At 47.1% G+C, this 21,922-nt stretch overlaps 1 protein-coding gene, 1 long non-coding RNA gene and 1 pseudogene across 2 annotated transcripts; all 3 read right to left on the reverse strand.

The window, feature by feature from the left end:
- Positions 1-2,837: 2,837 nt before the first annotated feature.
- Positions 2,838-8,671, reverse strand: LOC116590796. Its single transcript, XR_004285741.1, has 3 exons — positions 8,553-8,671; positions 3,726-3,727; positions 2,838-2,849 (listed from the first exon to the last, which is right to left on the reverse strand). It is a non-coding gene; the product is annotated as an uncharacterized LOC116590796 (long non-coding RNA).
- Positions 5,150-5,268, reverse strand: LOC116592153 (annotated as a pseudogene).
- Positions 8,672-17,297: 8,626 nt separating the features above from the next.
- LOC116590795 (ribonuclease pancreatic-like) lies at positions 17,298-18,920 on the reverse strand. Its single transcript, XM_032343110.1, has 2 exons — positions 18,898-18,920; positions 17,298-18,025 (listed from the first exon to the last, which is right to left on the reverse strand). Exon 2 carries the CDS (start codon positions 17,998-18,000, stop codon positions 17,536-17,538), a length of 465 nt encoding a protein of 154 aa, XP_032199001.1. The 5' UTR covers positions 18,001-18,025; positions 18,898-18,920; the 3' UTR covers positions 17,298-17,535.
- Between the last annotated feature and the right edge of the window lie 3,002 nt (positions 18,921-21,922).

A 21,922-nucleotide genomic window follows, 5' to 3' on the forward strand; every position in this document is an offset into this window, starting at 1 on the left:
AAACTTACCACATCCCAAGTGGAAAGACTGATCCTCTCTTCTCCTCCCCTAAAGCTGCTCTTTCATTAATATTCCCCTCCTTAGTCGAAGGTAATAGCATCCTTTTAATCTTGAGGCCAACGACTTTGGTGGTGTTCTTGATTCCTTTTTTTTGGTCCCTCTTCCATCCTGTCAGTCAAGTCCGCTGTTTTCACCTTCAAACCTAATCCAGCATCTAACATCCAGCCATCTCTCACTACCTCCACTGCTACCACCTAGTCTGAGAGACCATTTCTTCCCACCAGGATCCTTATAAACATCTGGGACTTGCACTCTCTGCTTCTACCCTTAACTTCACACAGCAGCCCAAGTAATCCTTTCAAAATATAACTCAGATCATGCAACTCTGCTCAGAATCTTCTAATGCCTCATTTCACTCCGAATAAAACCTAAAATCCTTACAAAAGTCCTTATGCTTGGAAGTAATCTGTCCTCCCACACCTTCCCCTTTCAGAACAAATCCCCTACTCTTTATCTTCCCTCTCACTCACTCTTCCTTATGCCTGGTGCCTTTGCTGTTCCGAAAAGACAGGCAGGCTCTCTTTAAGAAATCACCTCCCCTTCCCTAGGTATTCTGCAAGGCTAAGGACACTGCAAGGCTAAGCCTCACCTTATCAAAGATGCTTAACTACCCTACTTAAAAATGTTATTCATAGCTTCCCCCATTCGCCTTCCTGTTACATTTTCCCATAGACCTTATGACCTTACCGGTCTATATAATTTACATACTTATATTTTTTGTCTCTCTTTTTCTTTCTTTCTTTTCTCTCCTCCTGCCCTCCCCCCCTCCCCTCCCCTTCCTCCTTCCCCTCCTCTTCCTCTTCCTCCTTTTGGTTTGGTCTGCTGTGTTCTCTGATGAGTCCCACATTCCTCTAGTGTGTAGGTACTCAAGAAATGGTTACTGAATAAGGCTCTGCCAACCAAAGGCCCAACTGCCACTACACAATATTCCTGAGATGTCAAGGTCACGGACTGATATGGGCTCCCGGCCAGGCCTGACCACCTCCTCACTCAACTGAATCTCCACTCTGGCCATCCATGAGGCCTAATGGGGGGCCTGGAGGAGACACCCCCTTTCCCCTAAGTGGCAAGTGCAGGTGATCCAACCGCTCTTTATCTGTGGGAACCTCAGTTCTTCTTTTTAATGCCTTCTCTCGGAAATCCGCAGCCGTCATCGACCCCCGGCCCACCGTCTCTTTCCTAGCCTTTCCAGAGGCTGAGGCCTTGACCATGAAGAGGAGCTGATGCTGGCCGCCCTCGTCAACCCTCAATAACCGCGCGTGTAACGGCGCCTTGCCGCCAGCAGGGGGCAGGAACTCCGGCTGAGTTTCCCCGCCCAGCCCCCTCTCCTCCCCAGCTCCCCTCCTTCTTGGGCACAGTGAGGAAGGACGCCAGGGCCGCCCGGGGAATCTGTGCGCACGGGGCCGTGGGTGGTGACGCGGTGCTGGGCTTCGATTCGGGAGAGCCAGGCTCCCGCCCGGGATGATGCTCTTCGAGCTCCCGGGCTCCTCGAGTAACGCTCGGGTGGCGCGGGCCCTGAGCCCCGAGACACCGGGCCCGCCCCGTTATTCCCAGGTCCCTTCACCCCCAGGGGCTCCCCAGGTCCCTTCACCCCCAGGGGTCGGGTCACGGCTCGCGGAGAGAGGTCTTGAGGTTCTACAGGGAGAGCCTCCCGCCTCCTCCAGAGGCGCAAACCCCGGACCCGGGGGGCACAGCCCGCGAACCAGGCGCTGCCGGGAGAGGGGGTTGCGGAGGAGGGGAAACCCCAGCTCTCGCCCCGCACCTTCGCCCTCTCGGGCGGGTCCCGCTGTCGCCGCCGTCAGAGCTGGCAGGGGGCGCTGCGCCGCCCTTGCCGCGCGCCCGGGGACCAGAACGTGACCTCCTGGTTCTTCCGTAGAGGTGGCTTGCCAAAGGCTCTTTGAAATTCTGAGGAACACTGCGCGAAAGTAAGCCAATAGGCTTCGGATAAAGAGCGCCTACTGTGTACCACGAGCTCTCCATCCTGTCGGTGGTTAGATGTGCGGAAGGCGAGGGTGTGTGCTTCCGTCTGCGGGGCTGCTGCGGGGTGACAGGTGGGGGTGTCTGGGTCAACTCAAGGTTTCATCGCGGTGGTCCTTTTAAGTTTTCTTCCTAACGTCATTGTCTGGACTTTCTATTTACCAGGATCTTCCTTACCGACGGAGAAGGGGCTGCAATGAGGTAGTTTCTTTGACTTTTTCCTTTATAGCTATGTATGCATTGCACATGCAATGGTAAGCGTAAATGCAATACTGAGAAACAAATCTGGTAAAAAGGATGTTTTCCTTTGGTCGTTGTTTGTTAGTGTTGGGGTCCGTGATCAAAGGAACGAGACTGATACAAAGCGAAGGTCAAACAAAACTTTATTTCGCGCCAAGCATCAAGAATCAAACTGACCGGTCAGGGCTAGCTCTTACAAAAAGGCGAGGATGATGTTCCCGACAAGGTCACTCCCAAGAAGGCCGCTCCAGACGAGGCTGCTCTAGATGAGGCTGCTCCGCAGATGAGGCCGCTCCATGATCGGAGCCACTCCCAAGAAGAGGCCACTCCCAAGAGGAGGCCGCTGCTCCATGAGGTTGCTCCCCAGACAGGGCCGCTCCCAAGAAGGGGCCATTCTGGACAAGACCGCTTTCCAGACGAGGCCGCTCCCAACGACAAAGAGGCAACGATGACAGCAACGATGACAGCAACGATGACAAGGAGGACAACCCGGATGACACAGACTCTGCTCCCCACGATACCACTCTGTCAAGGCTGCCACCCAGAGGAAGCCACCGCTGCGGACAAGGCCGCTCGTGGCTCGGGGTGGCGAGGCATTTTGCGACAAGGCTGCTGGCGGCTAGGGGCTGTTGGCATCTCAGGGCCACTGGCGTCTCGGGACCGCTGGCATCCAGGGGCTGCAGGCATCAGGACCGCTGACCGGTGGGCCGCTGGACTGCTGGTGTCTCGGCACCGCTGACGTCTAGGGGCTGCAGGCGTGGGGACCGCTGACCGCTGGGCCGCTGGACCACTGGAGTCTCAGGGCCGCAGGCATCAAGGGACCGCTGACAGCTGGACCGCTGGTGTCTTCAGGACGCAGGCGTCAGGGACTGCTGACAGCTGGACCGCTGGTATCTGGGCAGCTCAGGGCTGCTGGAAGCTGCATGCAGCTGAAGGCTGCAGGTGGCTCGGGGCCACCAGAGGTGGGGCCTCAGGCAGCTGGAAGCTGCAGGCGGCTGGAGGCTGCAGGCGCAGGGACTGCCGGTGGTGGGACCGCTAGTGGCGGTTATAGCTCTTACAGGAGCTGTTACAGCTCCTCCACTCCGCCGACTCTTCGCTCCCATTGCAGCTCTCCTCCCACTCCGGTCGCAGCTCTCCTCTCCTGCTAGCCTCGCAGCAACCTTTATGCGGTTGGTTGAGTCCCACCCCTATACAGGTGGCCAATCGGATCTCAATCCACCCTAGTGGATATACACATGCTGCACCAATTGGACATCTCCACCTGGCCTGCCCCACCGCTACATCGGGGTCCACAAGCAAGTTCCTCTGGGAGGGGCAGGCCCTTACATTCCCCCCTTTTCTTTGGAGATTAGTCAAATCCTTGACTTCTCAGATAGTTCTATCTTATATTGAACATATAAGACTAACATTTTATCACCCCAATTTTCTTTAGTATAGCAACAATATACTTCTTTAGTATAGCAACAATAAACTTACAATTTTTTAGTCCATGGTCAGCTGGGTCTGTCTGCTGCCACTCCCATCTGGGGGGCATCCTTACTTGGCTTGTTTGACGTGACCCGCATGAACCCAGGCCCTAATGCCTTCTACTTTTACTGCCGTGGGGGTGGTTAGGATAACAGTAAATTGTCCCTTCCAGTGAGGCTTCAAGTTCCCCACGTGATAGTGACATATCCAAATCAAGTCCCTGGGATGTGGTTCCACCACTGTCTCTGTCCCAGTGTGGGCAGTTTGGATCCCTTCTTTTTAAGACAGACTGTAATGCCTGCAGTGATTGGGGGTATAGACTGATCAGTCATTTCTGCTAGGGCAACCTCCTGTAGCCTAGGCCAGAGCGAGGGAGGGGTCCTCCCAAACATTATTTCAAATGGGGTCACCTTGTTTAAATAGGGTGTACATCATGCCCTGAGAGCAAAAGGAAGGAGATCCATCCATCCACCGCCAGCCTCCAGAATTAACTTTGTCAAGGTCTCTTCGAGAGTCTGGTTCATTCTCTCTCCTTGCTCAGAGCTCTGGGGCCAGTAGGCACACTGTAGTTTCCAATTAGTGTCCGTGGCCTTGGCCATCTGTAGTGCCTTGGTGAATGCAATCAGCTTTGCTTTTCCACCAAGATCCTGTGTGGCAGGGCTGTCGTCCAGAGTCTTGCAGCCCCTGCATACCTCTTTCCCTTGACCATGTAACTACTCCCTTCTGTGAACAGAGTCATTTCTGCATCCGGGAGGGGAGTGTCTCTGAGATCCGGCCTTATTCCCGCGACTTGGGTTAGGACCTTCCCGCAGTCGTGTGGGTGGTCAGCCAGCACCTCTGGTAGCAACGTGGCTGGATTTAGTACTGCTGTGGGCCGGAAGATCACTTTTTTCATTCAGGAGGAGGGCCTGATACCTCGTCACTCGGGCGTTTGTCATCCACCAGTCTGGTGGAGTCCGGAGAAGGCCCTCGATAACGTGGGTGGTGGTCAATATGAGATTTTGACCCAGAGTCAATTTGCATGCATCCTTGACCAGGAGAGCCATGGCAGCAATTATGCAGAAACAAAGGGGGAACCCAGCTGCTACTGGATCTAGTTTCTTGCTAAGATAGGCCACTGGCCTTCACCAAGGCCCCAGAGTCTGAGTCAAAACTCCTTTAGTCAGCCCTGCCTTTTCATCCACATACAAGTGGAAGGGCTTGGTAACATCTGGGATGACCAATGCTGGGGCACACAGTAGGCTCTTTGTAATTCCCGAAATGCTCCTTCTGCCTCAGCTGTCCACACTCTACCAAAGTGAGTCCTCCCTTAGCCAGTTCGTAGAGAGGTTGTGCCATCTCCGTGAAGGCAGCATCCACAGCCTGCTGTAGCCCACCATCCCAAGAAATTCCCTCTTGGAGATCAAAGTGAAAGCAACTGGTATTCCCTGGCAGTCTTCCATCCAAGTACTAACCAGGCCCGACCCTGCTTAGCTTCCAAGATCAGACGAGATCGGGCACGTTCAGGGTGGTATGGCCGTAGATAATCATAGGGTTCTTACCCAATATTCTCAGATGAGTGTACGCGACACCCTATGTAACATGGAACTGTCCTCCCCTTGCTGGAGGAAGCTGAACTTTCTCATACCCTACTGTTACCTTAATGTGTCCAGGCTTGGTTAGCTACCATATCTCTCTCGTTCACAGTTACGTTGGCCCCCGGCCTTCTTGGGTTACTGATGCCTTGTGGTCATACTCTTTCTGTACAAAGGAAGAGGTAGTGGAGGGTTTCTAAGTGCTTGGAACAGAATGATGTTTCAGACAGATGGACATATCGTTCAAAGATGCAGAGGCTGCAGAGAGCCAGCATATTCAGGAACATGCCAGCAGCTGCACATGTATCAATTGGGACAGGTCCCTGGCAGCCTCCGATGGCCAAGATTTGAAGCCTTGACTCCCGAGCTCCTCCCATGGGCCCTTGTGTGACCCTTCGAGTCCAGACATCAGAGAAGAGGGACGGGCAGCTCATGGAGCTTCAGAGAGTTTTCTTCCCCTTAGAAGATGGCTTCCTAGACTCAAAGTGGACCCTCAGACTCTCGTTTTTCTAGGTCTGAAAGCCAACACAGAGGTGCTGAGCAGAGTCCAAATTCATTGCACAGAATTTCTCATTCCATCTCCCAGATTCTGGGTGGAGGAGCCCAGAGAGAACAGCTGTGGTCTGCTCTGCCATCGGAGCAGGGCTGTCCCTGAATGCTGTCCTGCTCGCATCCCTCGCGGGAACTTAGGAGCGTCTTATCTAAGGTCTGTCCGTATAAACCCTGGACCAGGCTACTCCGTGGAGTAGGTGACCGTTATGCCATATGACGCCCTGCAAGATTCAGGGTGCAGTCCATTCAGACTCCATAGCGGAAGCGGTGGAGCCATAGAGATACATTCACACAGTCAGGCACTCTCCAGATTCAAACAGGTTGTACATCCTCCCCTTTGGGTATCCCTGGCTAATGGGAGGTGATCAATCTCCCCTTCCTTTCTTTTACGAATGGATTTAGCTCCGACAGTGACCTCAGGGCTGTTTCTCTCTCTTTTTACATATCTCCTACTTTTTACATACAGAGTTGCTTTTCTCATTTCCATCAGTCTTCATCGCACCTAACAGAATTGTGTACTCTTAGAAATACCTTAACCTCTACTGAAGACAAAACCAATTGTGAGTTGTTACAACAGAATTCTTTAGATGGCAAATTTATCAATCAGTTAAGCACAGAATGTGTTCACCAGCAGATTTCAAAAGTACAAACCCAGTTCCAGCAACCAGCGCCCTAGCATTTCATCCCATTTGGTTAAGATCTAGATGTCCAACAAATTTAACTCCATTTGTCATTCAAGCAACCCTTCACAGTTTCAGGTTACCAAAGATTTCAGAAGCCACTTTAACAATTACTCATTAAACCCTTGAAACAGACAGTTAACCATCGGCCCAGCCATCCCTTCACCAACAAACCTCATGTTCCACCTGGGCCCATTCCACTTCAGATGCCATGCTTTCCCTGCCAGCAAGGGGGAGGGGCTAGGCAGTCCACGTCGGGCCAGAGAAGGCAAGGAATTCCCCGAAACAAAGAAGTTTCGGCAGCTGCTTGGGAATATTCCTTAAAGTCTCTGTCTCGAGGTCGGTTCATCCCACAGTGCCAGTTCTGCTTACCAAAAGTGGCCCACTAGGCACTCATATTCCATGCCCGGTTCCAATGAGCATCAGCATTGGACACCTCAACCCGGCATTTGACTAACTCCAGGTGGCTCGTTATAGCCCTTAACACACAAAATGAGTGAGGGAGAAGTCCCACATCTATTATGAGGAACAGAGAGATGAAAGCCAGCGTCCCCTTACTCTCTGCTTGCCACATTCCTTCAACCATAACAAACAGCACAACAGACAACAACAAAAGAACAAGGCAAAAACAAACGTAGACCCAGCGATCCTTATCCAGAGCCTGCTGCTGGGGGGGCTTTCTTGGTCCCCTACAAACACAACACACCACACAATAGACAACAAAAAAAAAAAACCAGACAAAGACAACTGCAGACCCAGCGATTCTTACCCAAAATTTGCCACTTGAATTGTCTTGGCACCTCTGCCAAGCATTAACTGACCACAAATTGTTATTTCTGTACTCAATTCCATTGATTTGTATGTTTATCTTTATGCCTGCATGTACCACAGTCTAGATTATTGTAGCTTAAGGTTTTATCTCCCCTGCTTGTTTCAGGTTCAGTTTGTTCTCTTCTGAATATTTTTAAGGTAGGGTTTGAGGGTTTTTTTTTGTATCCTTTAAAACATGTGCTTACTGCTATAATTTCCCTTTAAGTACTGTTTTAGTGGCATTCCATAAGCTTTGGTGTGTTGCATTTTTGTTTTTGTATAGCTCAATGAATTTCCTCATTTGATTTTTCTCTTTGACCTACTGACCAAATTTATGGAGTGCATTAATTTCTACACACTTTTTAATTTACCCAGAGCTAGCCACTGGTGGGGGCTATCTTTATCCCCCAACCATCTAAGGGGACTTGAACCCTTCAACTGTCTAAGGGGAGGCAGGGGACTCGCAACCCCCGACCGTCTAGGGGGACTCAAACCCCCCGACCACCCAGGGGGACTCGAACCCCCCGACCGTACAGGGGGACTCGAATCCCCCGACCGTACAAGGGGACTCGAACCCCCTGTCGATCTATCAGCAGAGGGATGGGGCGTCCCCACATCCACTCCAGCCCTGGGGAGCATGGCTGCGTCCAGCTTCTCCCTGGTGGGCTATACCCTGGAGCTCCAACCAGACAGACAGATAGGATCCCAATACCTCAGATCCCAATACCTCCGAACCCAATACCTCCGAACCCAATACCTCAAAACCCAATACCTCCAGAGGCTTTTCCTAAAAATTCTGATGCTGGCTCAGTTCTCATCGTTTGATCCCGGACGAGCCCCCAAATGTTAGGGTCCGTAATCAAAGGAACGAGGCTGATACAAAGCGAAGGTCAAACAAAACTTTATTTCGCGCCAAGCATCAAGAATCAAACTGACCGGTCAGGGCTAGCTCTTACAAAAAGGCGAGGACGATGTTCCCGACAAGGTCACTCCCAAGAAGGCTGCTCCAGACGAGGCTGCTCTAGATGAGGCTGCTCCGCAGATGAGGCCGCTCCATGATCGGAGCCACTCCCAAGAAGAGGCCACTCCCAAGAGGAGGCCGCTACTCCATGAGGTTGCTCCCCAGACAGGGCCACTCCCAAGAAGGGGCCATTCTGGACAAGACCGCTTCCCAGAGGAGGCCGCTCCCGACGTCAAAGAGGCAATGATGACAGCGACGATGACAAGGAGGGCAACCCGGATGACACAGACTCTGCTCCCCACGATACCACTCTGACAAGGCTGCCACCCAGAGGAAGCCACCGCTGCGGACAAGGCCGCTCGTGGGTGCACGTGCCCCTTTGGATCACTACGTTTGTATCTTTAGGGTAAATACCCAGTAGTGCAATTGCTGGGTCATAGGGCAGTTCTATTTTCAACATTTTGAGGAACCTCCATGCTGTTTTCCAGAGTGGTTGCACCAGCTTGCATTCCCACCAACAGTGTAGGAGGGTTCCCCTTTCTCCGCATCCTCTGCAGCATCTGTCATTTCCTGACTTGTTTATTTTAGCCATTCTGACTGGTGTGAGGTGATATCTCATTGTGGTTTTGATTTGTATTTCCCTGATGCCGAGTGATATGGAGCATTTTTCATGTGTCTGTTGGCCATCTGGATGTCTTCTTTGCAGAAATGCCTGCTCATGTCCTTGATTGGATTTCTTGATTGGATTATTTGTTCTTTGGGTGTTGAGTTTGCTAAGTTCTTTATAGATTTTGGACCCTAGTCCTTTATCTGATATGTCGTTTGCAAATATCTTCTCCCATTCTGTCAGTTGTCTTTTGATTTTGTTAACTGTTTCCTTTGCTGTATAAAAGCTTTTGATCTTGATGAAATCCCAATAGTTCATTTTTGCCCTTGCTTCCCTTGCCTTTCGCGATGTTCCTAGGAAGATGTTGCTGCGGCTGAGGTCGAAGAGGTTGCTGCCTGTGTTCTCCTCAAGGATTTTGATGGATTCCTTTCGCAAATTGAGGTCCTTCATCCATTTTGAGTCTATTTTCGTGTGTGGTGTAAGGAGATGGTCCAATTTCATTTTTCTGCATGTGGCTGTCTTTTTTCCATTGGACATTCTTTCCTGCTTTGTCGAAGATTAGTTGACCATAGAGTTGAGGGTCTATTTCTGGGCTCTCTATTCTGTTCCATTGATCTATGTGTCTGTTTTTGTGCCAGTACCATGCTGTCTTGATGATGACAGCTTTGTAATAGAGCTTAAAGTCCGGAATTGTGATGCCACCCACTTTGGCTTTCTTTTTCAATATCCCTTTGGCTATTCGAGGTCTTTTCTGGTTCCATATAAATTTTAGAATTATTTGTTCCATTTCTTTGAAAAAGATGGATGGTACTTTGATAGGAATTGCATTAAATGTGTAGATTGCTTTAGGTAGCATAGACATTTTCACAATATTTATTCTTCCAATCCAGGATCATGGAACATTTTTCCATTTCTTTGTGTCTTCCTCAATTTCTTTCATGAGTACTTTATAGTTTTCTGGGTATAGATTCTGTGCCTCTTTGGTTAGGTTTATTCCTAGGTATCTTATGGTTTTGGGTGCAATTGTAAATGGGATGGACTCCTTAATTTCTCTTTCTTCTGTCTTGTTGTTGGTGTAGAGAAATGCAACTGATTTCTGTGCATTGATTTTATATCCTGACCCTTTACTGAATTCCTGTACAAGTTCGAGCAGTTTTGGAGTGGAGTTTTTTGGGTTTTCCACATATAGTATCATATCATCTGCGAAGAGTGATAATTTGACTTCTTCTTTGTCGATTTGGATGCCTTTAATTTCCTTTTGTTGTCTGATTACTGAGGCTAGGACTTCTAGTACTATGTTGAATAGCAGTGGTGATAATGGACGTCCCTGCCATGTTCCTGACCTTAGCGGAAAAGCTTTTAGTGTTTCTCCATTGAGAATGATATTTGCAGTGGTTTTTTCATAGATGGCTTTGATGATATTGAGGTATGTGCCCTCTATCCCTACACTTTGAAGAGTTTTGATCAGGAAGGGGTGCTGTATTTTGTCAAATGCTTTTTCAACATCTATTGAGAGTATCATATGGTTCTTGTTCTTTCTTTTATTGATGTGTTGCATCACATTGACTGATTTGAGGATGTTGAACCAACCTTGCAGCCCTGGAATAAATCCCACTTGGTCGTGGTGAATAATCCTTTTAATGTACTGTTGAATCCTACTGGCTAGTATTTTGGTGAGAATTTTCGCATCTGTGTTCATCAAGGATATTGGTCTATAGCTCTCTTTTTTGATGGGATCCTTGTCTGGTTTTGGGATCAAGGTGATGCTGGCCTCATAAAATGAGTTTGGAAGTTTTCCTTCCATTTCTATTTTTTGGAACAGTTTCAGGAGAATAGGAATTAGTTCCTCTTTAAATGTTTGGTAGAATTCCCCCGGGACGCCATCTGGCCCTGGGCTTTTGTTTGTTTGGAGATTTTTAATGACTGTTTCAATCTCCTTACTGGTTATGGTCTGTTCAGGCTTTCTATTTCTTCCTGGTTCAGTTGTGGTAGTTTATATGTTTCTAGGAATGCATCCATTTCTTCCAGATTGTCAAATTTATTCGCGTAGAGTTGCTCATAGTATGTTCTTATAATAGTTTGTATTTCTTTGGTGTTAGTTGTGATCTCTCCTCTTTTGTTCATGATTTTATTTATTTGGGTCCTTTCTCTTTTCTTTTTGATAAGTCGGGCCAGGGGCTTATCAATTTTATTAATTCTTTCAAAGAACCAGCTCTTAGTTTCATTGATTTGTTCAATTGTTTTTTTGGTTTCTATTTCATTGATTTCTGCTCTGATCTTTATGATTTCTCTTCTCCTGCTGGGCTTAGGGTTTCTTTCTTGTTCTTTCTCCAGCTCCTTTAGGTGTAGGGTTAGGTTGTGTACCTGAGACTTTTCTTGTTTCTTGAGAAAGGCTTGAACCGCTATATATTTTCCTCTCAGGACTGCCTTTGTTGTGTCCCACAGATTTTGAACCGTTGTATTTTCATTATCATTTGTTTCCATGATTTTTTTCAATTCTTCTTTAATTTCCCGGTTGACCCATTCATTCTTTAGAAGGATGTTGTTTAGTCTCCATGTATTTGGGTTCTTTCCAAACTTCCTCTTGTGGTTTGGTTCTAGCTTCAGAGCATTGTGGTCTGAAAATATGCAGGGAATGATCCCAATCTTTTGGTACCGGTTGAGTCCTGATTTAGGACCGAGGATGTGATCTATTCTGGAGAATGTTCCATGTGCACTAGAGAAGAATGTGTATTCTGTTGCTTTGGGATGAAATGTTCTGAATATATCTGTGATGTCCATCTGGTCCTGTGTGTCATTTAAGGCCTTTATTTCCTTGCTGATCTTTTGCTTGGATGATCTGTCCATTTCAGTGAGGGGAGTGTTAAAGTCCCCTACTATTATTGTATTATTGTTGATGTGTTTCTTTGATTTTGTTATTAATTGGTTTATATAGTTGGCTGCTCCCACGTTGGGGGCATAGATATTTAAAATTGTTAGATCTTCTTGTTGGACAGACCCTTTTAGTATGATATAGTGTCCTTCCTCATCTCTTATTATAGTCTTTGGCTTAAAATATAATTGATCTGATATAAGGATTGCCACTCTGCTTTCTTCTGATGTCCATTAGCATGGTAAATTCTTTTCCACCCCCTCACTTTAAATCTGGAGGTGTCTTCGGGCTTAAAATGAGTTTCTTGGAGGCAACATATAGATGGGTTTTGTTTTTTTATCCATTCTGATGCCCTGTGTCTTTAGCCCATTAACATTCAGGATAACTATTGAGAGATATGAATTTAGTGCCATTGTATTGCCTGTAAGGTGACTGTTACTGTATATTGTCTCTGTTCCTTACTGATCTACCACTTGTAGGCTCTCTCTTTGCTTAGAGAACCCGTTTCAATATTTCCTGAGGACCTGGTTTGGTGTTTGCAAATTCTTTCAGGTTTTGTTTGTCCTGGAAACTTTTTATCTCTCCTTCTATTTTCAATGATAGCCTAGCGGATATAGTATTCTTGGCTGCATGTTTTTCTTGTTTAGTGCTCTGAAAATATCATGCCAGCTCTTTCTGGCCTGCCAGGTCTCTGTGGATAAGTCAGCTGCCAATCTAATATTTTTACCATTGTATGTTACAGACTTCTTTTCCCGGGCTGCTTTCAGGATTTTCTCTTTGTCACTGAGACTTGTAAATTTTACTATTAGGTGACGGGGTGTGGGCCTATTCTTATTGATTTTGAGGGGCATTCTCTGAACCTCCTGAATTTTGATGCTCGTTCCCTTTGCCATATTGGGGAAATTCTCCCTAATAATTCTCTCCAGTATACCTTCTGCTCCCCTCTCTCTTTCTTCTTCTTCTGGAATCCCAATTATTCTAATGTTGTTTCGTCTTATGGTGTCACTTATCTCTCGAATTCTCCCCTCATGGTCCAGTAGCTGTTTGTCCCTCTTTTGCTTAGCTTCTTTATTCTCTGTCATTTGGTCTTCTATATCGCTAATTCTTTCTTCTGCCTCATTTATCCTAGCAGTGAGAGCCTCCATTTTTGATTTCACCTCATTAATAGTTTTTTTTTATTTCAACTTGGTTAGATTTTAGTTCTTTTATTTCTCCAGAAAGGGCTTTTATATCTCCCGAGAGGTTTTCTCTAATATCTTCCATGCCTTTTTTGAGCCCGGCTAGAACCTTGAGAATTGTCATTCTGAACTCTAGATCTGACATCTTACCAATGTCTGTGTTGATTAGGTCCCTAGCCTTCGGTACTGCCTCTTTTTCTTTTTTTTTTTGTGGTGAATTTTCCCGCCTTGTCATTTTGTCCAGATAAGAGTATATGAAGGGGCAAGTAAAATACTAAAAGGGTGGCAACAACCCCAGGAAAATATGCTTTAACCAAATCAGAAGAGATCCCAAATCGTGTGTGGGGGGGGAAGGGGATAAAAAGAGGTTCAAAAAGAAAGAAAAAAAAGAAAAAGAAAAAGAAAAGAAAAGAATTAAAAAAAAGAAAACAAATAAAGAAAAATATAAAAAAGAATATATATATATATATTAGATAAACTAGTTAAAAAACGTTAAAAAAGAAAAGGGTAAAAGTTAAAAAAAATTTTAGCAGCAGAAGAAAAAAAATGAAAAAGAAAAAAATTAAATTAACTGCAATAAAAAAAGTCACAGGGAGAAAGCCATGAGTTCCGTGCTTTGCTTTCTCCTCCTCTGGAATTCTGCTGCTCTCCTTGGTATTAAAACCGCACTCCTTGGTAGGTGAACTTGGTCTTGGCTGGATTTCTTGTTGATCTTCTGGGGGAGGGGCCTGGTGTAGTGATTCTCAAGTGTCTTTGCCCCAGGCGGAATTGCACCGTCCTTACACGGGGGCCGTGCTGACTAATCCGCTTGGGTTTGCTTTCAGAAGTTTTTGTTCCCTGAGCGCTTTCCATAGAGTTCCGAGTTCCGGAGGACTGGAATACAAATGGCAGCGCCCTTGTCTCCGGCCCGGAGGAGCCGAGAGCCCGGGGCCCCACTCCTCAGTGCGCCCTCAGAGAACAGCGCCCAGTAACTCCCGTCTGCCTGACCTCTGGCCAAGCTACGAGCTCACCGAGCCTGCGACCGGTTCAAGGTAATCCCGAGCTGGGAGCTTATTGTATGCTCTGTCTCTGTAGCCGGGTTTCCCATTCCAATACCCGCAAGCTCTGCGACACTCAGACACCCCCGATCCTTCTGTGACCCTGCGGGACCTGAGGCCACGCTGACCCCGCGTGGGCTTCGCCCTGGTTTAGCCTCTGGAGCGATGTCCCACAGCGGAACAGACTTTTAAAAGTCCTGATTTTGTGCTCCGTTGTTCCCCCGCTTGCCAGGAGCCGGCCCCTGCCCCCGGGTCTATCTTCCCGTCGCTTTGGATTCACTTCTCCGCCAGTCCTACCTTTCAGAAAGTGGTTGTTTTTCTGTTTCCAGAATTGCTGTTCTTCTTTTCTTCGATCTGCTGATGGATTTGCAGGTGTTTGCAATCTTTAGATAAGCTATCTAGCTGATATCCTGCTAGCTGAAGTAGTCTCAGCCTGCTACTTCTCCGCCATCCTGACTCCTCCCTCCTGAGTAGTTATTCTTATTATGATTATGATTTTTTTCCTTTTTAAAAATTTTTTATTTCTTTCCAGCGTAATAGTATTCATTGTTTTTGCACCACACCCAGTGCTCCATGCAATCTGTGTCCTCCCTAATACCCACCACCTGGTTCCCCCAACCTTCCACCCCTTGCCCCTTCAAAACCCTCAGATTGTTTTTTTTGTAATGGGTATCTGAGAAATCAGTATCAGTTGGATTAAGAGTCTCATGCTCTACCGACTGAGCTAGCCAGGCATATCAATTGGATTAGATTTTGGTCTTTTAATAGTGGAGAAAGTTAAAATAAGTCATTTTAGTATATGGCGGACAAACTAAGGTACTAGGATGGACAGCCATCTTATTTTTACATTCACTTGGAGCATATTCTGGAGCAGATTGAAAGTTTCCATTTGTAAGACAATTTAGCTAAATTGCCTCACTGAACCCTCACACCAGACTACAAGGTAGTTCTGACTGTCCCCATGCTAGAGATTGTCCTGAGGCCCAGACAGGGTTGGGCCTGCTGCTCAGAGGGAGGCAGGGTTCGATAGGGTTAAGGTCGGTTCTGCCCATTCAGGCAGCCTCTGAGTCTCATCTCTAAGAAGGGCATATCATCCAGACTGAACTACCCGGCTTGTCAGGGTTTTGTTTCCTAGGTAGTCATGTTTTTTTAACAAAATGTATTTGTAGTATGTGACAGATGGAACTAGTCTCTGTTCCAATAGTTTTCTCACCTTTCACACCCCTGTCATCTCCGGGTGCAAGCTGTGTTTATTTTTTTTTCTGATTTATTTTTATTTTTATTTTTTGAGATTTTCTTTATTTATTTGTCAGAGAGAGAGCACAAAGCAGGGGGAGAGGCAGGCAGAGGGAGAGGGAGAAGCAGTTTCCCCGCTGAGCAGAGAGGCCAAGGTGGGGCTCCATCTATAACCCTGGGATCATGACTTGAGCCAAAGGCAGACGTTAAAAGTCTCAGGTCATGATCCCAGTGTCCTGGGATTGAGCCCTGCCTCAGGCTCCCAGAGAGCCTGCTTCTCCCTCTCCCTCTGTCGCTCTACCTACTTGTCCTCTCTCTCTCTGTCAAATAAATAAATAAAATCTTTAAAAGAAAAAGAAAGGAAAAAGAAAAAAATGTATTGCGGAAAGAATTGATGGTTTGACATCTCTGTGTGTCTAGATTGGCTGAAGGAATTTTGGGAGTGAATGGATGCTGCAAAAACTACAAGCTCTGGACATCACATTACTGAACTTAAATAAAATATCAAGGCTGCCATAGAGTGCACCCACCATTCCTAAAAGTCCAAGAAACGAAGGTAGATTTCTGGAAAAGTGAAGCTACGCTTCCTGTGAGAAAAAATGATTTTCCTCCTCATCCTGAGTGATTTGATCAGTGAACTTTCCAGAACAGGAGTCAACAGAACCAAGGGAACTAAGTACCCTACTATGCCATCCTTTCTGATCTTGTTTCTCAGGTCTCCCTAGACCTACTTCCTTGATGCCATATCCATAATCTCCTCTACCTTACTTCTTTTTTTTTTAAGAGATTTACTTATTTATTTGAGAGAGAAAGAGAGAGAGAGAGAGATCATGTGCAAACGGGACGGGCAGAGTAGGAGAGAGAGAGAGATTCCTAAGCAGGCCCTAATTGGGCACAAAGCCCAATACAGAGCTTGATCCCAGGACCCTGAGATCATGATCTGCACTGAAATCAAGAGTAGGCCCCTTAACAGACTGAGCCACATAGGAGTCCCTCTCCACTGCACTTAAGAAAAGGGAGGGGCGCCTGGGTGGCTCAGTTGGTTGAGCGACTGCCTTTGGCTCAGGTCATGATCCTGTAGTCCTGGGATTGAGTCCCACATCAGACTCCCTGCTCGGCAGGGACTTCTCCCACTGACCTCTCTTCTCTCATGCTCTCTCTCTCTCTCTCTCTCAAATAAATAAATAAAATCATTAAGAAAAATTTAAAAAAAAAAAGAAAAGAAAAGGGAGACTGCAGGATTTTCTTCCTGGGTCCACTCTGGTAGCAGAAAGAATATGGACTGGAGGCCAGGAGACCTGGGGTCTAGTCTCATCTGTGCCACTATGTAGCAGCAGCCTTGAGCAAGTCACTTACCCATTCCTGAGATTCAGGCTGTTCCTCTGTAAACGTGGGGACTACATTATCTCAGGGATGGCAAGTGGAGCACACATATTTACCTTCATCCTGCCTTCAATGGAGGCTACTGTTCAACCACATCGCTTATTAGAATTTTTTTCTGCAGCATTCTAGGCAGGCCCATCCCATTAAAGTGGATACTCAAGTATCCTACGTATTCTTCTGCAATTTAATAATCCTTACAGACCCCTCTAGCTCCTAAATGGAAGGTTCCAACTTTCCAACTAAGAGATGGCCATTTTTGCGATCTGGTAATAGTTCACTCAATAAAAAGAAAAGGAAAATTTAGGATCATAATTTCATCCCCTACTCCTGCCCAGCCAGAGTCTGAGCAGGATTTTCTTGAGGTCACCCTGTCCTTCCTTCCATGCCAGAGAGTTTGGTATTTGAGCTCACCCTCCATCAGCTCACCCAGCGGGACAGTCCCAGACTGTAGCTCCCTTTCATCTCAAATAGCCCATACTTAACAGCTTCATATTTGGCAGCAAGGCATCTCTGAGAAAAGGAATGATCTCAGGTCACTGAAAACCAAGAATCAGGAGCAAAGGCATGTAATGATTCTATTCGATGCTTACCAAATCTACCCAGATTTACAGTTCTCACCCGAGCAGGAATGCAATCACACAGACAGTACCAGATGGTGACAGCTTCAGAAATCCAGGTGGTTGCAACAGTGTTTTATTGAAAGAAGCAGTGAAGTGGTTCACACGGGCCCCCCTCCACCCCCAAACCATGCAGGGGCAAATGCTGGACAAGAATGTGTGTGTGTTTGGGATAGGAGCCCTGGCTGGAGTTCTTTCTCTAAGAGGAAGGAGGGGAGAGGGGAGAAGCAGGTGCCACCATGAGGGAGGTGGGGTATCTCGCTGCTCTGGCCTCAGGTGCAGACCTACACAGAACCGTCAAAGTGGACTGTCTCAGGTACTCGTATGTGTTTATACGTACAGGCCACGATGATGGATTTCTGTAGCTGCTTGGTCTCATAGTCGCATTTGGGGTATTTGGAGCCTTTCTTCAGGCGGCAGTCGGTGATGCGCATCTTGGAGCTGCTTTTGTAGCAGTTGGACTGCCCGTTCTTGCAGCGGACATTTTCCTGGGAGCAGATGGCCTCGACCTTATGCAGAGGCTCGTGGATAAACGTGTTCACTGGCTTGCACCGTCCAACCGTCATATTCCGGCGCTTCATCATTTCATTGCAGTAGCTGGCAGTGACAGTGGAGGTGTTTGGGTCCATGTGCTGCCGCTGGAACTTCTCGGCCTGAGACTCCTTGGCCAGCGAAGGCTGGACACAGCCAAGCACCAGCAACACCAGGACCAGTGGTGGGAACAGGATGAAGAACCTCTCCTGAGCCATGGTGGTCTCACTCCTCTGGAAGAGCCAGGAAAGGGAGAGAGGAGAAAAAACATTGCCTCAGAAAGAACCCAAGCTCCTACCTGTGGCCTCCCTGGCTCACAGTTTCCATTTGGGTCAGTCAGAAAGGTACCCCTTCTCCTGTGCAATTTTTCAAGGAATGAGACGCTCACATACACTCTTGTCTAAGAGCATTTAAGTCCCACTAGCTGGAGACAGGTGGTCTTCGTCTCTGGGTGGTGACTTGACAGTAAACTAAAATCCTACAGTCCTTTGTTTGAATATTAGAGGTAAAATTTAAAATCCATTTGAGGAGGCACGTGAGTGGCTCAGTCTGTTAAGTGTCTGCCTTGAGCTCAGGTCATGATCAGGTGTCCTGGGAAAGAGCCCCACCTCCAGCCCAGCTCCCTCCTCAATGCGGAGCCTGCTTCTCCCTCGCCCTCTGCTGCCCCCTCTATCAATCTCTTTCTATCAATCTCTTCCATATAAATAAATAAAATCTTTAAAACACTAAAAAATAAATAAAGTACATTTGAAAAATAAATACATTTATACCCAGTGCTCAAGGGGCTTAGCAGAAAATCCTTTTGAATAAACCGTAAACTGAACTGAACCTGAACTACCACCATGACCTGCAGAATCATGACGGACAGGGACCTGTTGTCCTGCAAGGCAAGGGAAAGAGCCCAGTGCCTAACACCAGCATCACAAAGGGATGCCATAGTATTCCCAAGAGAAATGCTTCCCTCCCCCAGCGTCATTGGTTCCCAGCAGCCCACATGCTCCATCCCCATACTGGTCCCGTCCAAGCTTTCTCAAGTGCTAACCTCAGCCACCCTGGTCCCTCCAATCCAACGCATAAATAGAACAGTCCCAGAGATCTCCTCTTCAGCCACTGACCTGGATCTCTAGCTTGGTCCCTAGGACAGAGCAGAAGGCCAGTCTCTGTGATCCTGGGATCCCTGAGGAGGGAATCTTATACAGATTACAAAGGGGCTTGGCTTCCAAGGAAAGATAGGTGGGAGGAGCATCTTGGTTTCACTTTAGAGGGAACCAAGGACCTTGTAAAGAAGGACATTGTAGGGAATCATCTACACCACTCTTTTTTCAGGACTGCTGGGAAGGGTGAATCTTGGCCTCTACAGTACTGATGTCTGAACCCCAGCAAAGTCTCGGTCATCTCAGGGGGCCATTTTCACCAAAAAGTGCTTGGAGGTTTGCAATAGACACATAAACATGTGATCCCTAGAGCAGCAGAGAGGGGGAGGTCTTCTGTCTCTCCAAGAGTCCTGGCATGGCTGGAATTCCAACAACACCTTTTCTGTGGGGAAGAGAGTGGGGCATCCAGGTGCCCCCCAATGGAAGGCTGCAAGGACCTGAGGTCTGGGGATGGGCGTGGGCAGTGGCCGGGCAGGGAGGAGGAGGAGACCTGTGACCTTACCCAGTGCTGGCTACGTCAGCTCTCCTGGATGTGGAAGGTGGGTGTGTGGCAATTCTTGGCCACAGCAACTGCTCCTGGAAGGTCAGAGTGGCAGAGAGGAACTAAAGTCAAACCAAGTCCCCAAGGGATGTCAGGCTGGCTCAGTCACCAGCGCATGGGACTGTTGATCTCATGGTCGCAGGTTTGAGCCCCATCCTGGGATTGGAAATGACCTTTAAAAAAAAAAAACCCTCAAATCCCTTTTGGAGAAAAAAGTAGAGAACACCATATTTCTTAGCAGCAGAATTCCCTCTGTCAACTGAGAAAGTAGGAAAAACTGAACAAGAACAAAAGCCTTTACTGGGAAGTCTCAGGATTGTGTTTTTTTGAGCAATGCCTCAAAAGCTCTCTCCTGTACAGGAAGAGCAGAGTGTTGGGGATAAAGGGTCGGGGACAAGTACCTGACTTGCATCAGGGAGCCGAAGGCTCTGACAGACTGAGCCCTGCTGATTTATGCTTGAGTTGATCAATGCATTGGTGTTACCATAACACACGATTTCTGATTTGCATGAATTAATCATCTGTCATCAGAAGGCCACACTGGCAGTTTTATGACCCAGACGCCAGTGGTCTCGTTGCTTTATACGCAACTGGTTATAAAACAATTACTGTGTCTGGCCAGTTCAAAAGGTCTTTCCACCCAGTTCAAAACTTCACTACAAGGGGAAATGGAGCTTCAAGATGGAGTCTGTCATGCCCAGAAATTTTATACGATTTCACACCTCCTAAAAAGAGACCTGTCTCTTCTGGGTGACAATTTCCATTCCTCTGGAATGAGAATAATCATAACTCCCTTCTTGCTCTGGATTTAGATGGTCTCAGTCCAAACTCTGATTTAGCACCTGAGGAGCTGGGCAACTCCCAGAACTGAATTTCTTTCCCTGTTCCTCCGTTTCCCCGACCGTGAAATGGGGATGATGATAAGTACATCTTAGGTTTATTATGAGGACAAAGTAAGGTAAGATGGGCAGAAGGCTTGGAGAGGTCCTTGGAAAGCATGATAAATGCTAGCTCTAGTGATGGCTCACATAGGGTGCTATTGACATCCTCCATAAAGAATCTGCATCATTGACATGGGCCATCTCTGACTTCCTAAGAAAGTAGGGGTGAAGTAAAAACCTCCCAAGGTTTTTTTTTTTTTTTTTTTGGGCAAAATTCCTGAACATGATAAAGTAGGCTGTTTTGAAGCCCCGAGGAGAGGAAGAAGGGGAAGAGGAGAGAAGAGAGGGACCTTAGTAGAAAGAACAGAATTCTTTAAAGGAAGAATTTTTATTATGTTGCCACATGATATCCAAGAACTCCTTCCGAAGTCAGCATGACTTGCTAACAAGTATGAATTGGAAAGTGCCAGTAGGGTGAGGAGGATGTGGTATGGTGTGAACTTTTACTTTTATGTAATTTGCCTAGCACCCTACCCTTCACCCAGGTTTGGTCTGTCTCTTTGTCCTTACATAGCACGCATATCATCTGGAGTGGTGTTGGGAGGAAAACTTCCCTTAACCACTTAGGTTCATGTCAGAGAGCCTGCAATGTCCCTGATAAAAAAAGACTGACAGGAAAATAGACAATGTTTACTCACATGCCTGTGTCGGAGCTCAATGAAGTGGCTCCCTGAACAGCAAGGGATAGGGGTTTCTAGATTAACGTCATAGGGGAAGGAAGGGAGGGAAATAGGATATAAATGGGGTCTTGCTTTTGTGTTTTTGGGGAAGATAAATGAGCTTTTAGGGAACAAGTGGGAAGTAAGACAGTTTGTGATAATGTTTGCTTATGTAGGCATGAGTGGCCTGTTCTCTTCCAGGCTGCAAAACTTCCCCAGTGGAAATCTAGGGCAGTTTCACTCTCAGAAGATTGCCTTTATTCAGGTAAGAGAATCTCTGCGGGACGCCTGGTGCCTCAGTTGGTTAGGTGTCCAGCTTTTGATTTCAGTTCAGGTCATGATCTCAGGGTCTTAGGATCCAGCCACCATCAGGCTTCTCCCTGTCACCGGGGAGTCTGCTTATGATTCCCTGTCCCTCTCCCTCTGCCCCTCCTCCCCTACCTCTCAAAGATAAAATAAAATAACCACTTAGAGCTGAGCAGGTGAAAAGTTAGTGACTTCTACATCAACCACTTTTTAAGGAATAGGTACATGTTACCTTGCTCTCTCTCTTCTGCTTGCTTCTGAGCAGGACAGAGGACTGCCCCTTCCTCTTGTTCATTGTGCCATTAATTCATTATCTCCCCACAACTCTCCATCTCCCCATTTCTGGGAACTGTAAGTAACAAATCTTAAGACTTTGCTTCTGTATCCATGTCCTGAAATGGTGACCTGGGTTTTTCTCTCCCCAAAGTAGTAACTGGAATGCCGAGGGAGTAAGCTGACCATGTGGATGGGTTTTCCCCTCTTCAGCACATCATAATCTTAATTGAATACACTAGCTCTGATTTCTCAACACACCAACA

This window comes from Mustela erminea, chromosome 5, assembly GCF_009829155.1.
Source record: "Mustela erminea isolate mMusErm1 chromosome 5, mMusErm1.Pri, whole genome shotgun sequence".
Lineage (NCBI taxonomy): Eukaryota > Metazoa > Chordata > Mammalia > Carnivora > Mustelidae > Mustela > Mustela erminea.

Coding starts and splice junctions, on each gene's coding strand:
- LOC116590795 (XM_032343110.1), bottom strand. CDS start 18,000: ATGGCTCAGGAGAGGTTCTTCATCCTGTTCCCACCACTGGTCCTGGTG.